Source organism: Juglans regia, chromosome 1 (genome assembly GCF_001411555.2).
Source record: "Juglans regia cultivar Chandler chromosome 1, Walnut 2.0, whole genome shotgun sequence".
Classification (NCBI taxonomy): Eukaryota; Viridiplantae; Streptophyta; class Magnoliopsida; order Fagales; family Juglandaceae; genus Juglans; species Juglans regia.
The window spans coordinates 22,721,244-22,739,577 of record NC_049901.1 but is presented as its reverse complement, the minus strand read 5'-3'; the positions used below and the strand labels follow the sequence as shown (position 1 = coordinate 22,739,577).

Genomic DNA, 18,334 nt, shown 5'->3' with positions numbered 1-18,334 from the left:
GTTGATGAAGAAAATAATAGTACTTTCCATCTGGAATACTGCATTTGCTAACGGGATATGAAGCTTGAATTGAGTTATGCCCAGGAAAATAGTAGTCTGGCAATTGGAGAGGATTATTTGGCAGTTGACGAATTGCAACTTATCTTAAACGATGGTCTCTATCTGTATGTATGGTTTATTTGGAAATAAAGAATTTATCCGGCTGAGAATGCTACGTACGTTATAACATATGAGTTTATCACAATCGGCTTGAAAGAAAAGCAGAAGACATGAAATTGAATTGCCAATCCCTGTGAAAGTAAAGAAAATCAAAAGACATCAAATTGAATTGCCAATCCCTGTGAAAGAAAAGAAATGCAGAAGACATCAATTGTCGTCTATATAGATACCCGGGGAAGGAGGCATCCAGTTCAGAATTATTTGCATTTTAACACAAAAAAAATTAAACCTTAAGGATCTTGTACATAATAACAGCGTCTTTGCTTCTATATTGGACCCACCAAATTGATTCCTACAACTAAAAACTGTATTTGAAGTCCCATTTTTACACAAGTGATTCCAAATAATTTACAATACAAGTTCAAAAGCAAACTGAATTTTTTCAGTTTGCAAAACAGAACCAAAATGCAGCAAATACCATGCTATACAAACCATTCCTAAAATGAACCTTTACAAATAAATGATCGAGCGAAGGTCAAGCGTGAGTCTCTGACTTGGTTTATCTGGTTCAATTCAACTTGACAAGTCCCAGAGACTCACGCTCGACCTTCACTCGATCATAGCTCAAGCTTTATCAAGTTCAAGCTCGAGCTATGATCGAGCGAATATCGAGCGAATATCGAGCGTGAGTCTCTGACTTGGTTTATCTGGTTCAATTCAACTTGAGAAGTCCCAGAGACTCACACTCGACCTTCGCTCGATCATAGCTCGAGCTTTATCAATTTCAAGCTCGAGCTATGATCGAGCAAATATCGAGCGTGAGTCTCTGACTTGGTTTATCCTGGTTCAATTCGACTTGAGAAGTACCAGAGACTCACGCTCGACCTTCGCTCGATCATAGCTCGAGCTTTATCAAGTTCAAGCTCGAGCTATGATCGAGCGAATATCGAGCGTGAGTCTCTAACTTTGTTATATCGAGAGGTTCACTCGAAACTCTCTGATTTTGTGTTGTCCATGTTCATGTGCATAATTATCCTAGTAAGAAAAATGTTTTTTTAATAGTTAAGATAACTATCTCCCTCCCCTCATGTGTTGTTTATTTTCCTTTATATTATGAGTTTTTTCTCGATACTATCATAGTTAACTTGACAATTACCATTATTATTAGATTTTTCAGAAGGGACAAGGGCTTGTGGAGGCTAATTGAAGAAATACAATAATTTGGAGCAAAAGGAGCTCACTCTCATATGATAAAAAAGCTGTTGCAAAATGGACATGAGATATAACTATCAACAGTGATAATGATTTTAACTTTCTGAATAACTTGAAGTTCTTCAAGGGGTACTTACATGGAAGATAGTAAAAAGAAAAATACAATTTTCATGACCTGTACAACATATCCCACCCACCTGTATCCTATGATAGATAAATAAATAAAAATATCAATGATTTGCATCTGGGCGATGTTGCTCAAGACCAGCAACGATGTGATCAAGACGACTATCGATGCGACTATCGATGTGGTCAAGACGAGTCTGGATGCGGCTCAAACAATCAAGCACCATTTGTATTCCCGACTGATTCGGCTCTGGTGCAAGGGTGGATGGTCTTGAGCTAGATGGCTGAGAACCTGATGGCATTGCACGGGATGGGTGTGAACTGGGTGCAGGATCCTCATCATCAAAAGGCCATCGGCGAATGTGTGCACGACTGAGCTGGATGGTCTGACGACCAATTGGAGTCTTCAGAGGGATTCTAAGCTCTGTCTCTGGAATAGGAACAGAGTGAAAAAAAGCAATACGAGTGACAAGACTCACAAAAGGCAATCCCGACCGAGTTTTTTTGGACTGATGAGTCTCTAAAATGACCTTGCAAAGATGACTTCCCAGATCGATGGGAACGTCATTGATCAGTGCATAAAGCAAGGTAGCTCTGTCAAGGTCGACATCACTATGATGGTTGGTTGAGTAAAGGTTAGTAAGGACGACCCTAATAAGAAGGAGATAGTCAGGTGTGAACTTTTTGGTAGGAATGGGTGTCCGACCATCCCAAGCCCATTCATCTCCACACAACTTGGCATAGATAGCAGGGTTGCTAGGACCAGAGGTACTAGCATACGGATATGGGGCCTCGGTAACACGAGGGGCATTAAGCAAATCAGCTAACATGCCCGGACTGACTTGGATTTGGATATTCCTGAAAGTAACGTCAAAGGAACCATCAGGTGCCATGGCATGAATGTTGGAGTAAAACTCCCGGACTAACTCCGCAGACGGAGGGAGGAGATCAGTGGTTAATGATACCCATTGGCAAGACTGAAAGATATGTGGCAGTATTGTCTCTTCAAGCTCACCTAGATTGACTTCACGCTCAATAATGGGATTGCGCTTGGAAAAATTTTCAGTGTATAGTTGTTGAGCCCAAGCATTATGGAACAGTGATTGGTCGGGAGCAGGAGTTGGCCGGCATCATACACGTCGCATGGTGTTTGTCTGTAGGCATAATAAAGCAAATTAGAAATTAATGTCAATTTGTTAGGAAAATAAAAGGTAAGACGTAACCTAAAATGATAAGTAGCAGACTATTAGACAATATGGATCAACTGTAGCAAAAATGCTAAGAGCATTAGTCAAATTTAAGAAAGTAAATATATTGAAAAAGGGGAACTAGTACTAACGACAAAAACGTTCAAAGTCTTTTGTTGAGACAATTCTATAAATGTAAGTGATATTAAGCTTATAAATGCCAGTTAATATACGAAAAAAATTAAAGGTGCTAACTCTTAGTGTCAAAAGAAAAAACAGAGAACCATCTCAAATCACATCAAGATTATATTCAATTTTCACAGAAAATGAAATCGATAATACATGTTTACCATCTATACTAATAGTGGTTCAATGCATCAAGATACTGTTTTAAGCAGGAATATTGGTCTTAACCTTTACCACAAGCACAAGTCCAAATGCCAGAAAAGCAAAGTTTTTCAATGCAAGAGGAGAGATAATTTGGCATCACCAAGCAAATTCTCAATGCCCATTTCCTTTGAAAAAAGTACTTATTTCCGCAGGAATGACAATTATTTTAGTAGGCAACAAACACTCAATGTTCTATTAGTGTCGTATCAGGAAAAGCAGTTAAGGAATTCTCCTTCAAGGTTGAGCCACACCCAAAGGCAAATTATGCGATATGGATCATGAGTTACTAAAGGAAAACTCAGGGAGACTATAAATTAGAACTAGACACCGCTTAAGAATTACAACATACTCAAACGTTGGCATGAATTTTTTAGCACATCCAACTCTCTAAGACAAGCATATGCATAATCTCATGTTATACATATTATGTATTCACACATTATTTTAGGAAAAAATATGATAGCCGTGACCTCAATTTAGTATATAGAGTGTAGACTGCATGCAAAGAAGAGATCCAATATGTAATAGGTTGCCTAAGAGAACTGGAATCGTTGAGCTATGTAATTTTAAGCCACTAATGAATTCATTAGTGGCTTAAAATTACATAGCTCAACGATTCCAGTTCTCTTAGGCAACCTATTACAAAAACTGTCATATCTATACTCGCTTAGAGAGGTAAGGCAAATAATAGGCTCTAGCATATGTAAATTCCAAAGGGGAGATCTCAAACCAAGCATATTTTTTTGAGGATTAGGGTTTCGGTGCTCTGTGGAAAGACGAAAGGGTTCATGGCTCTTGGGAGCGAAATCGAAGACGAAGAGACTCTTTGAAATGGAGAAGACGATGGGAATGGAGAAGACGAAGAGAATGGGGATGAGGGTTTCGACTGAGATAGAGGGGGATTCAAATTCGGGGGATGTTGGAGGAGATTCAACCGTTTTTTAATTAATTTAGAACGACACCGTTTTTGAAACGTGCCAAGTAGGACACGGTGATGCCGAGGTTCCCCAAACCGATTGTAAGTAGAATTTTTGTTTTTTCAGAGCTAGTTTCTTTGCAAATACAAAAGCAGATAAATTATCTTAATTTTGTAAAAAAGACACGAAATAAAATTATACCAAAAGAAAATACTCAAACTCACAACAATAAGATTAATGCAAGTGATGATAATATCTTCCAAATAAAATGAAATGAGAATATATACATATACAAGTTAGCACTTACAAATGTCACAAAATAATCGTGCATTCAAAACATTATTGGACATACAGTTCCATAAATTATGTTCTTTCTATTCTTTAGTAGACTAGAGTTTTGAGCCAACTTACATGCCCACAAATTTGTCAATCCATTCTCCATTAGTTTTTTTATCAACAAATAATTTTTTCATTGTTCTCGATCAAATCTTATAATTAAAACAACATGTTTAGCTATTTGTTCACTATTAGGATTAGTAGCCCTTCATAAATACTCTATCATATAATGGGAAGAAAAAAAAATTTCAAATTGTTAAAATATCAATGAAGTTTTCTATAAAAAATTTGACTATAGCACATGACATAAGATAAAAGCTAGGAAATACTTTGACCAACAAACAAAGAATATATTCCAAATACATTTATATCTCTAAAGGTCAAACCAAATCTATAAAATACTTCCTAGACTCTATAGGCAAGCTTGGATTTGTTTTGTTTGAAGAAAAACTTCTATTATTAAATATAACTAATCATGACAAATAATATTTGTTATGTAAAAATCATTCTACTTTCATATAAATAATCAATCTAATCATGACAAAAACTTCTATTAATATTTGTTTGGATTCATTTTGAAATTTTATTCTTATTATATCAGCAATATACACCACACTTTTCTAGAAGAGAAAATATTAAAATTAATTTTCTGTTGCATATATGCTCGAAAAATATTATAGAGGAATATATATATTTCGAATATATAATCTCTTTTTCAATTTTGAATTGCATGAAAATTTTGTCTTTGAAAAAATAATACTTCTCCTTTCTAATTTCATTGCATTGGATCCACTCAAATACTCTCTTAATATTATAGTAGTAAGGTAGCATTTGATCTGCTTTAAAGTAATCAATGAACTATCGGACAGAAAGTTCTAATAAATATTTTTCCGGATAATTAATTTTCATTCCAGCAGTAATAACATTGACAACTACAATTGCCAACAACAATCTGAAAAAAAAAAAAGGTAATAATAAAATAGTTAAGACTTTAAGTTTATTGTTTGACAAAACATGCAATAACTTCAAACAAAAAGAATATTATATGATCGACCAACTCGTGAGCCTGCTTGTAAAAAATACTACTACATCATATCAGTACTACTATTTTAAACATCACCGTGTAATTTTGAAAAAATGTCTTATTTTAAACATCATATAATATTACATTTGATATGATATTTAAAAAATAATACATATTTTCTAAATTACACATGGCATTGTGCTTTTGAAAATTTAATTCATTAGTATATATATATATATATATATATATATATATATATGTAATATATATGCATCCAAGCGGGATCACAAGTTGGTCGTTTGTTCACTTCATCTTAACTATTCATTCATTTTGTTTGAAATTATTAATGTATGTTTTGACAAATAGTAAACATATTATCTTAATTATTTTATTATTTTTATTTTATTATTAATTTCTTCCTTTTTCAGATTGTTGTTGGGCAATTAGAATTGTCAATATTATTTCTACTGTAATGAAAATCAATCACCTGGAAGAAGATCTATCAGAACTTTCTCTCCAGGAACTTATTGATTGCTGCAATACAAATATGACATTACCAATGGAATGGAATTAAAAAGAAGAAGGATCATCATTTCAAAAAAAGTTTCCTTGCAATCCAAAACTAAAGAAGAGATTATATATTTGAAATATATATTTTTTCCTCTATAATATTTTCAAGCATACATGCAACAAGAAATTAATTTCAATATTTTCTCTTCTTCTAAAAAAAGAGTATTGTGTATATTGCTACTATAATAAGGATAAATCATCAAAACGAATCTGAACTTCTTGAGATGGTTAACAAGCAGCCTGTAGTTAGTTCGATTAACGTGCATAGAAAATTTATGAAATACAAAAGAGTAAATATAACTAACTTCTAACTTTCATAATAATACTGATGTAGAAGCTATGTTTGTCCATTTGGGACGAGTATCATATAAATGTAGATTGACATTTACATAACAAATATTAACATAACAAATATTACTTGCATTGATTAGTTATATATAATAATAGAAGTTTTTCTTTTAACAAAACAAATCCAAGCTCGTCTAAAGATTCTAGGAAGAATTATTGATTTGGTTTGACCATTAATGATATTAATGTATGTAAAATTAATAGAATGTAGTCCTTGTTTGTTAATCAAAATACTATCTTAACTTTTATGTGTTATGTGCGATAGTCAATTTTTTTTCTTCCCATTATATGATAAAGTATTTATGAAAGATCACAAAATCAAAATAATGAACGAATAGCTAAACATGTTATTTTAATTATAGGATTTGGCCAAAAACAAGGAAAAAATTATTGGTTGATAAAAAAAACTCAGAGAACGGGATGGAGAATTGACGAGTATGGAAAGGTGACTCAAACCTCTAGTCTACTAAAGAATATAAAAAAACATAATTTATAGAACTGCATGTCCATTAGTGTTTTGAATGCACGACAATTTCCTAACATCTATAGTTAATACCTTGTATGTGTATATATTCTCACTTCATTTTATTTAGAAAAGATTATTGTCAAACTTGCATTTATCTTATTGGTGTGAGTTTGTTCTTTTGTTATAATTATTTTTTGTGTATTCTTCACAAAATTAAGATATTATATCTAACTTTTGATTTGCAAATAAACTAGCCCTGAAAAGTAACCAAACTTGCACTTACTCTCACATCTGATATGTGGAAGTTAAAGAAAATCATCTCCAAAATACTAGCAATCGAACGGAGCTTGTTTGGAGTTGCATTAGAAGTCTTAAAAAACACTTAAATTGCCTTAAAAGCTCTATTAATGGAAAGATTAGGTCATTTGAATGTTACATATTAAAGTATTTTTTATTTCAAATAAGCAAAAAATTACGTTTGAGGTCATTTTGATGCTTTTACTTAAATGTGCTTTTTCGGGTAATGCGGAAGGTAATTCTAATTTTAAAAAAACTGTCAATGAGTAAAAATAGTTAACAAATCAAATAATCATCATTTCTACCTTATAGAGTACTTTTTAAATTTGTTGTCAAACAAATGTAACATATTTGAGAGTACTTTAAATGTTTGGATAGTGAATTGAGATAAGATGAGTTGAAATGAAAGTTAAATAAAATATTGTTAGAATATTATTATTGTTTTGGAATTTGAAAAAGTTTAACTGTTTATTATATTTTTATAAAAATTTGATAAAATTGTAATGATGAGATGAAACACTTTTTGTATCCAAACATGACCTTAAACAAATAGTTACCAAATCCATGCCGAGACATCAATCTTCATTATCATTATATATATGTAGTACATGTTTGTGATTGCGGTGGTAAATATAGTTTATAACTTTAAGGTTTATAGCTTATAGTTGAAGTTATAAGTAGTAATGAGTTCTACTCCCAAAAAGTTATTTGCTATTTGGTAACTATTTGTTATATATAACTAATCAATGCAAGTAACAAATATTACTTGCATTGATTAGTTATATATAACAATATTAAGACTCTATGCTATAAATATAAGAGGCATACTACACACCACACCATCATCATACTTTTATCTCACTAAGTAAGATATGACATATTTATCACCATTAGATGATTCTTTATTAGATGATAATTTGTAATATGTGACATATTTATTACTATAAGATGATTCTTTATTGAATGATCATTTATTTTTCTAAATATAATAATATATGAAATTATGTAAATATGTAGCTTAAGCACACATGAGATAGTTCCAGTGGGTTTTGTATTGAATATTTTGGATTTGACTAATCTCTTGGGTTGTAAGAGCATTCACAATGGCTTATGTAAAATACATTTTTCTATAAAATATAAAGAAGGTTGATCAAAAGACCCTTCCAAAAGATTTTGTATTTAGATCTTTATTTTACATTTTGCTACAGTAATCCTCTAGATGTAGAGAATATTGTTCACAACTCTAAAATATTTTTAATTATTTTCTTTCTCCTTTGCAAATTCATTGGTTGTTAGAAGAAATATTTGAAATAAATAAAAAATAGTAAAAAAAGAATATTTAAATGATATAAAGAAAAAATATATAAGTTAATGCATGACTTATTGGAAGTATGTAAAATAAAAAAAGTGAATTTTGGTGATGTATTTTGAAAGATAGGATAAAGAAACCATTGTGAATGCTCTGGTCTCATCAATTACCTATGAGATATCTTGGTCTTCCTTTAGACATTCCTCACAAATCTTTGATGATTTGAAATAGTGTGATTGAGAAAATTGAGAGAAGGTTGACTAGTTGGAAAATGATATATTTACCTAAAGGGGGAAGAATTACATTGATTAGAAGTGCGTTATCTAATCTTCCAACATATTTCCTTTCTATTCTTCCTTGGTCTGTATGGGTGGCCAATAAAATTGAGAGGATTTTTTGGAATCATGGGGTAGTATTGGGGAGGAAAGAGTTTCTCTTGATAAGTTGGAACAAGCTTTGCTCACCAGTTTCTTATGGATGATTGAGGGTTCGAAATTTGAAGTTTTTCAACAAAGCTCTACTTGAGAAATAACTATGGCAGTATCATATTGACAGAGATGCGTTACGGAGAAATATTATTGATGTTAAATATGGGAGAATGTGGGGGAGTTGGTATTCTAATGAAGTTAGAAGTGTGTATGAGGTGGGTTTGTGGAAGTCTATTCGGGTGAATTGGAGCCAATTTGTCAATCATTTTAAATACAAGGTGGGTGATGGGACAATGATTAATTTTTGGCATGATATTTACTATGGGGATACGACTCTTAAGAATGTTTATCCTTCCCTCCCTCCTTGGGATTGTAAGAGATCAAGAAGTTGACTCCTTCACTTTTTTTATCGGTCCGACTCCTTTACATTTTTAAACAACAATTTCCAAAAGAATGTAAATTTTATTGGAGATGTACATGATTAGGAAGTGAATGTCATTTTTTTTTTTTTTTGAAGTTTAAATAATATGAAGATTGTTTAGGGAAGGGATGATAGTTTGCTGTGTATTCACATTGGAAATTCCAGATTTTCGGTTAGCTCCTTTTATAAGGCATTAACTTATAAGGTAGCATTATTCTTCTTGTTGGCATTCCTTAAAATTTTGACTACAAAAATATTTTTACCATGAATACTTTGAGAGCGTGGATTATTTGTTGTGGATTGGTGCTTCATATGTAAGAAAGATAGTGAAAATGTTGACCATCTATTTCATCATTGTGAGGTGATTATGGTACGTTTGGGTAGTGAGAAATGTTGTGAGTAGAGATTGGAGTGGATTTGTGGTTCCCATTGAGAATATTTTGAGTTGTTTAGATGTATGAAGTATGTTGACATTTGAATAGGTAATTGAAAAATGTGTGGATCCCATCAATGATTGATTTTATTAGTAATGATGATTTTATTTATATATTATAGTGATAAATATAATGTAATAATAAATAATCCCCAAGACCTTTAAAAATACTATTTGATTTAAAAAATGCAAACATTTCCGGTAATGAAATAAAAAGTTTGTATCTTATTACAAATTATAAATTCATGATTTTCGATAATGTGTTATTACAAATTAAAAATTCATAACGCATTAAAATACAAATTTTATATATAATGTATTAATTCAAAGAAATATTCTATCAAACCCCCGGTTCCCTGACCGCACGCCGCACTCCTGACGTGCCCGAACCCGGTTCTATCCCACGAGTACTCCACGTCACGGTTTATCAAATAAAAACTCATTCTTTTTTATTTCTTACCCTTACAGTGGCTCTCGGCAGCAGCAACCCAGTGGAGGAGCCACGCACTCGGTGGATTTAACGTCACTCGGTGCTATACGCCGTGATGGAGCCACCCACGCACTTCCGGAGTGATGGAGACGCACGGGGCTGGCAGATGGTGAGGCCGGCGGCGAAAGGACACCAGCTGGGGGAGTGGAGGAGAGAACGCGGGGGAAGGCGACGACGCAGAACGCGGGGGAAGGGAGACGGTAGCGGGACGAGAGACGGTTACCTAAGCATTGGCAACGGCGACGGCGTGCTCCTGGGAGGAATTGAAATCAAACTAAAAAGATAAACGCACGTTTTCATTAAAAAAAAAAAAATACACGTCGAATGGAGTGCGATAGATGGGTGAACAGTAGGCACCTATATAGTAGAACTCTAATTCAAAATTATTTGAATGGACGACGGTGCCAATAACGTATTAAAAATTATTATGCATTTCATATATTGTTTTGTATTAGAGAAAATTATTTAAATAAAAATTTATAAAAATCAATCTTTAGCTATATATTATGATCTGTTTCCAATATGCCATTTCGAAATTTTTTTTCACTCTAAAATTTTTTTAATTAAACCCATTTGAATTGTAGGGACATCCTCATCCTCCCCCCATTATAAATGTTTTCTTGTATATATGCTCATAAAAACGATAAAAGCCAATATAAAATCTTCTACATCTATTCCTACCCAACTTCAATATCAGTTGCATTTCTTATTTAACAAATATAATAATGATGAATTTTAATTTAAAAAATTAACATTTTTGTAATCATATATTGTAAAATTGTGAGTTTTCCCATTTTTAATAAAATGGGACCGACCACACCCTTATTTTCAACCACATTTCATTTTCTTTAAACCAGAGTAAGAAATTGTTACATCGAACCATGGATAATATCTTGGATTGCCTTGAATATAAAGCACCACCCCAGCAGTATTTGTAGGTGCAATCACATCACGAGCAAGATTACATAGGGCACACATCACTGCGTAGACATGCCGATTAACGGTTTTACTAGTGTTGAAACCGGCCTCCTGTGATTCGTTGAACTTGGGCATGTCCGACTGTGTATGCATACATTGCCAAAGCTTCCTCCACATAAACCTCTCTTGTCGATTCGAGATATTCATTCACCCACAATGTATTACATAACGTTTCAAATGCATATATTTCCATCCGAAACAAGTTCCAATAGTTATTCGGATGTCTATTGAGAATTGCAACTATATAGTCTCGTCCGTGTAAGCTGATATTATGTTCCGGCATTCGCTCAAACACTAGCAGTGCGCTTTCCTCTACTGCTGCTATTGTAAGCATGGTCATGTTATCCCACATCGATACATCATGCATCCTCCAAAGTATGTATTCGTCCCATGTTGGAGGCTGGTTATTACTAGATATATCACGCTTCCTCCAAACTTCGTGATCGTCTCACCTTGGAGGTTGGTTACCACTTGATCCAACTTCGGTGGCGTTGTTTGCCTCCACCTGCGGCTCATCATTTGACCCACTTCCAAAATCTATTATGCGGTGTGAAAAATAATTGTAGCCAATAACACTTTGAGAAATAACAGTTTGCACATAATAACCTTGTCTATGAATTTTCCCGCATCATGTCAAAAAGTATAGAAAACATTTCGTATAAGACATATCTCCAATATGCCACTAAATAATCGTCTCATTTATCAATTCAAATAACTAATAATTTTTTAGTAGAATAACAATAAAACACTTGCCAAATAATGAAAATTAATAAAAATCACAGCATTCATAAACTTTAAATAATATGTTCATCTTATAGATACTCATAAAATAAAACACACAACAACCGCAATAAATATTATCATCCTAAACAACTCATAAACAACAGTGTCAATGAAAACAACATCCACAATAATGAACGTAAGATCAGTTAGGTAACAGACATATGCTACGTCACTCCAACCCCCAGATCCAATCAATTTTGCGGTCCGGGAGATATTGATCATGCATAACAAAGCAATAGCTCAGTTTATGCATGATAAGGCAGTTGATATGTTCGTAATGATGCCCCCGGACCGCAAAATTGATTGGATCTGGGGGTTGGAGTGACGTAGCATATGTATGTTACCTAATTGATCTTACGTTCATTATTGCAGATGTTATTTTCATTGACACTGTTGTTTATGAGTTGTTTAGGATATTAGTATTTATTGCGGTTGTTAGGGCTGCAAATGGTCCGGACCAAACCGGTCTGGTCCGGACCAAACCGGTCTGGTCCGGACCGGCGATGGACGGAATATTTTCGATCCATCATTTTTCCGAACCGGATCGATAGCTATCGGTCTGGTCCGATCCAGTCTAGTCGATCCGACCTATTTTTTTTAAATAATTAATAAAAAAAATTTATTTAAAATACTAAATTAAATTAAGTGACTTATTAATGTGAATTATGTAACAAACTCAATAAAAAAATATTTTATATGGTCAATGATAATAAATTAGATGAAAATTATATTATTAATTTATATAATTATTATATAATTAACTAATTGATATTATATATTAGTTAATTCATAGAATATTAACAAGTGTTAATAACATATTTAAAATTTTATATTGTTAATAGTGATAGGTTAGATGAAGATATATATAAAATATTGTTAATTTATAGAATATTAACATGTATTAATAATATATTTAAAAATTTATATTGTTAATTGTACAATTATTATATATAAAAAAAAAAAAAATTTAATTTTTCATTCGATCCAGTCCAGTCCGGAAAAACCCTGGACCGTGGACCGAACCGAAAAGTTTATGTCCTCTAAAATGTGGACCAGACTGGACCAATATAAGTCTCGGTCCGGACCGAAACGGTCGGTCCGACCGGACCGTTTATCACCCCTAACGATTGTTGTGTGTTTAATTTTATGAGTATCTATCAAATAAACACGTTATTACAGTTTATGAATGCTGAAACTTTTATTAATTTGCATTATTTGGCGAGTGTTTTACTGTTATTCTATTAAAAAATTACTAGTTATTAGAATTGATAAATAAGAAGATTATTTAGTAACATATTGGAGACATGTCTTATACGAAATGTTTTCTATACTTTTTGACATGTTCCGGGGAAATTCATAGACAATGTTATTATGTGCAAATTATTATTACTCAAAGTGTTATTGGCCATAATTATTTTTCACACCGCAAAATGGATTTTGGAAGTGGGTCAGATGACGAGTCGCAAGTGGAGGCAAACAACACCACCGAAGTTGGATCGAGTGTAACTAGCCTCCAAGGTGGGACGATTACGAAGCTTGGAGAATGCATGATATATCTAGTAGTAACCAATCTCCAACGTGGGATGAATACCTACTTTGGAGGATGTGTAATATATCGATGTGAGATAACATGACCATACTTACAATAGTAATAGTAGAGGAAAGCGCACTGCTAGTATTTGAGCGAATGCCAGAACATAATATCGGCTTACATAGACAAGACTATATAGTTGAAATTCTCAACGGACATCCGAATAATTGTTGAAACTTGTTTCAGATGGAAATATATGCATTTGAAGCGTTATGCAATACATTGCGGATGAATGAATATCTCGAATCGACAAGAGAATATTCTGTGGAGGAAGCTTTGGCAATGTTTGCATACACAGTCAGACATGCCAAAGTTCAACAAATCACAGGCGACCGGTTTCAACACTTTAGTAAAACTGTTAATCGACATGTTTATGCAGTGATGCGTGCCCTATGTAACCTTGCTCATGATGTGATTGCACCTACACATACTTCTGGGGTGGCGCCTTATATTTAAAGCAATCTAAGACACATGGTTCAAGGTAACAATTTCTTACTCTGGTTTAAAAAAAATGAACTATGGTTGAAATTAAGGGTGTGTAGTCAGTCCCATTTTATTAAAAATGGGAGAACTCACAATTTTATAATATATGATTATATAAATGTTAATTTTTTAAATCAAAATTCATCATTATCATACTTGTTAAATGAAAAATGCAACTGATGTTGAAGTTGTATAAGAATAGAATAGATGTAGAAGATCGTATATTGGCTTTTATCGTTTTTATGAGCATATATACAAGAAAAAATTTATAATGGGGGCGCATGAGAACGTCCCTGCAATTTAAAATGGGTTTAATTAAAAAAGTTTCGGAGTGAAAAAAAAAAAAACTCTAAAATAGCACACTGAAAACAGATCATAATATATAGCCAAAAATTGATTTTTACAAATTTTTATTTAAATAATTTTCTCTAACGTTATATATAAAATTTGTATTTCATTGCGTTATGAATTTTTAATTTGTAATAAAATTCAAAATTTGTATTTCAATACGTTACCGAAAAGCATGCATTTCTAATTTGTAATAACACGTTACCGAAAATCATGAATTTATAAGTTGTAATTATATACAAATTTGTTATTTCAATATATTACCGAAAATGTTTGCATTTTTTAAATCAAATGATATTTTTAAAGGTCTTGGGGATTATTTATTATGCCATTATATTTATCACTATAATATATAAATAAAATCATTACTAATAAAATCAATCATTGATATGACCCACACCTTTTTTAACTGCATATTCAAAGTCAATAACTCAACATACTTCATATATCCAAATAACTCAAAATACTCTCAATGGAGACCTACAAACCCACTCGAATCTCTACTCATAACTATTCACAACATATCTCAAAACTTCTCGCTATCCAAACGTACCATTGACTTCGTGGGATGAAATTTTTGGTAAGATAGGTATTACTTGAGTGTTGCCTAAGCAAGTAGTGAATTTTTTAGCATTTTGGCAAGGATTTAAGGGGAGTCATTAAATTGGTTCTATATGGACGATGATCCCTTCATGTTTGATCTTATGCTTATGGTTGGAAAGAAATGAACGATACTTTGAAGATAGAGAGATGGGATATAGAGTTTTTTATGGTACTTAGTGTATTTGGGATAAGGCTCTAGTATTGGTTGAATGAAGATAATCTTCATGATTTACTTTTAGCCTATTCTAGTTCCTAGTTTGTATTTAGGTATTTTTTTCTTGTATACATCTTGTATACTTGGCTATTTACTTGTCAATAAAATTCTCTTATTACTTATCAAAAGAAGTATGGCTATACCTTTACCTTCTCCTTTCTCTCCTTATAATCATAAGGGTGCATGCATTACTCTACTTGTATAATTGAAAATAATAATAATAATAAAAATAAAAAAATTCATGCATCATCATCATTATCGCTATTGAAAGCGTCCCACATGTGATATCACATAAGAGCATTGACATTGGACTAACCAAATGTCAATGCAAGTCTATAATTTGACTATATATGAAAAAAAAAATCTACATTGGACTAGCCAATACTCCAAAGCTTAACATGTGAGCTACAGTAAATTAATGGGCTCTCCATTATTGGTGAGTTACTATTCATCATCCATCCTATTATTTTATTATTTTCATCAACGTCCCCTTCTCTCTTTCCCTTGTTCTTTTTTCTCTATTTAGACCTGCAACCTTCTCTCCCTCGTTCGTCCCTCTTCTCTCTCTCTGTAACTATAGGGCTAGTAGCTAGTCTGTCCCACAAGAACGGCGTCCGGAATCACCCCCCTCTCATTAGGATCACTGCGAAGGTACGGTCTCGAACACTACTTGAGTAATAACATCGGATTTAAATTTTGATTTCTCCGTCTCTCTTTTTCTACGAAGGAAAAGCTTTAAATCTGTGAATTTCTCTTTTAGATTCGGACCTTTTTCAAAGAGAAATTGTTGCATGTTTGTTGACTCAAAGAATCCCCTTCACTACATTTTCCTTTTATGTAGGGTTGATTGGTGTTTTCCTTTTAGTTGGTTGGATGACTGTATTATTTTATGTCGGTGTTTGGGAGTCTTGGTGATTTATGGTTTATTTTGTTGGGTGATGTAATTTTTATTTTATTTAATTTATGGTATTGTAGCATTTCAGGCTGCACTTTTTATTTTTTCCGTTGCTTTTATAATAGCACACTTATACATTGCTTGCTTACACACGTTTGTTTTCACAATGCGCTTGGGGTGTGTGACCCGAGCAGCCAACACTCCGACGTTGCAACTCCTACCCATTTGTTCGTGGGGTCAAGGGCGCCACAAATTTAGATATATTACCTAGGTCTCTGTCGAGCCTATTGTCACCTGACAACAGTCCAAGGCACGTCACTCAGTTTTACATGCTCCCAAGTGACTAAAAGAGCTCAACTAAGATAATGTTTTATCTCGACTTTGGATCGTGATACGCACGTCCCCAAAAAAATCCTCATTTTTGTTATAACACCAAAATCACAATTTTTCCAATATCACAGCACAATTGAGAAACATAGCACATTTAATAAAATAATAACAAATAAATGACATTAAGAATGCATATGTATGACAGATAATTATTGGATGGCATGGCATATTACAGTAAAATAACACAGAACAATACACATTCATCACATTTCATGCGATTTCCAACACTCCACCCAGCCCAAGGCCAACATTCATCATCAACTACAACATTATTATAGCCCAACGATCAACAGGCGTCCGGCCACTTTCATTCACAACCATACTGCATGCATAATTTAGTGACAGTTTTCCACGTTAGTAATTCAAGAGTCGGGAATTTACTTACAACGCGAAAGGGCAAAATTCTGGAGGATCGAGCGCGCTGACTAAAGCATCCCGCGGGTCAGTGGGTGCGTCTGTCGTGTTGTGGCGGCTGCTGGGCGGAGCACGGCGGCAGCAGTGGCGGCGCACAGTGGGAAGGTCAGATCTGGGTGAAATAAAGGGCCTACGACTGGGAAAATTCTAATGGGTGACAGATCCGTCGGGATAAAGGATGGAGGTGGGAGGTTTCGCGGCGAAGGGTGGCGGTTGGCGGCGGAGCAGAACCCCCAAAAGGGGATCTATACTCGGGTTGTATGAATCTGGGAGGAGAAGGGGCCAATGTGGGGGGGCGTTCGGATGACCACGAGGCAGCTGCCAACTGCGGCGGTCCTCGGCGTCGCACGGCGGAGACCAAGGTAGAATTTCTAAACCCACGGGCAGAAGCAACAGAGAGAGAGATTGAGAGATTTTACGGAAGGGAGAGGGTACGACTGAAAGAGAGGAACACAGAAAGATGAAAGACTGAGGCGTCAGTGCACGGCGATGCAGCTGAGTTTCATGGCAACTACAGTCAGAATTGTGGAGAATGGCGCAGTAAGAACCATGAAGAATGACGTGTAGCCAGGCACGGCTGCTAGCGGCAAAACACAAAGAAGAGAGAGAAACGGGCAAGAAGAAGAGGAGGCGTCGTTTAGGGCTCCACGTGGTCACTGTGCAAAACAGGGGAGGAAAGTGGTGTACCGTGAGATAGAAAGGGAGTTGGGGTGCGACTTGGTGGTTGTTGGTCACGATGCGGTGGTTGATGGCGGCGACATCTAGACTGAGGGAAGAGAGGATGCGAGACAGAGGGAGAGTGAGAGTGAGGGAGACAGCCCTACGGTAAGAAGGGCATGACAGAGAGAGCGGCATCTGCTGGGGGTTGAGGTTGTTCGGTGATAAGCAGCGACGGCGCATCACAGCGACGAAGGTGGCAGCGGAGCGGTAGCTGGAACAACATCGCAACAGGGAACCCCGCAAGAGTTAGAAGGTGACAGAGAGAGAGAGGGAGGAAGCCTTACGGATGGCTGCCTGAGACATTGCCGATGACAGTGGTGTGGGGTGCGGCTACGGCGGAGAGGGAAGATGGCTGAAAGATAGAGAGGTGAGGGGGAGTGGGCTGTGCGGCGCAGAAGGGGTGAGCGAGGAAGAGAGAAAGAATTTAGGTTCCCCACCACACCGCACAAACGGCACCGTTTAGTTGGAAGTCCTGGGCCTTGTTTTTCCTTCTTCAATTGAGCTTCCACACGGGCCCAGCCCTCAGACTACATCCCACTCAAAAACACTTGAATGAGAAAAGGAAATTATTTTTGCAAGCGAGTTTGCGCACCAGATCGCATATCGATGCTATATGTTTAATAAAATGATATGAATTGAGGATGAAAATAATTTTTATGAGACAGAGGATCTTCTCTTATCTAAAAATTTTTCTTCTTTTATTTTTCTTTTCAATAAAAAAATATATGTCAGCGTCGGTACACAATTTGGTGCTCCAAACCGCTTGTACCTAGCAAGATTCAATGAAAGATCTGGTCATGGC

At 34.6% G+C, this 18,334-nt stretch overlaps 1 protein-coding gene across 3 annotated transcripts; it reads right to left on the bottom strand.

Annotated features, from left to right (window-relative positions):
* Nucleotides 1-1,421: 1,421 nt before the first annotated feature.
* LOC118349558 lies at nt 1,422-18,104 on the bottom strand. Of its 3 annotated transcripts, XM_035694506.1 has the most exons (3): nt 16,784-18,104; nt 2,513-2,651; nt 1,422-2,355 (listed from the first exon to the last, which is right to left on the bottom strand). In XM_035694506.1, exon 3 carries the CDS (start codon nt 2,325-2,327, stop codon nt 1,602-1,604), a length of 726 nt encoding a protein of 241 aa, XP_035550399.1. In that variant the 5' UTR covers nt 2,328-2,355; nt 2,513-2,651; nt 16,784-18,104; the 3' UTR covers nt 1,422-1,601. The 3 variants fall into 3 exon arrangements, with proteins under 3 accessions (XP_035550399.1, XP_035550393.1, XP_035550396.1); XM_035694500.1 differs by having other exon boundaries at nt 1,422-2,651; nt 16,784-18,102; XM_035694503.1 differs by lacking the exon at nt 16,784-18,104 and adding an exon at nt 5,839-5,885 and having other exon boundaries at nt 1,422-2,651.
* Between the last annotated feature and the right edge of the window lie 230 nt (nt 18,105-18,334).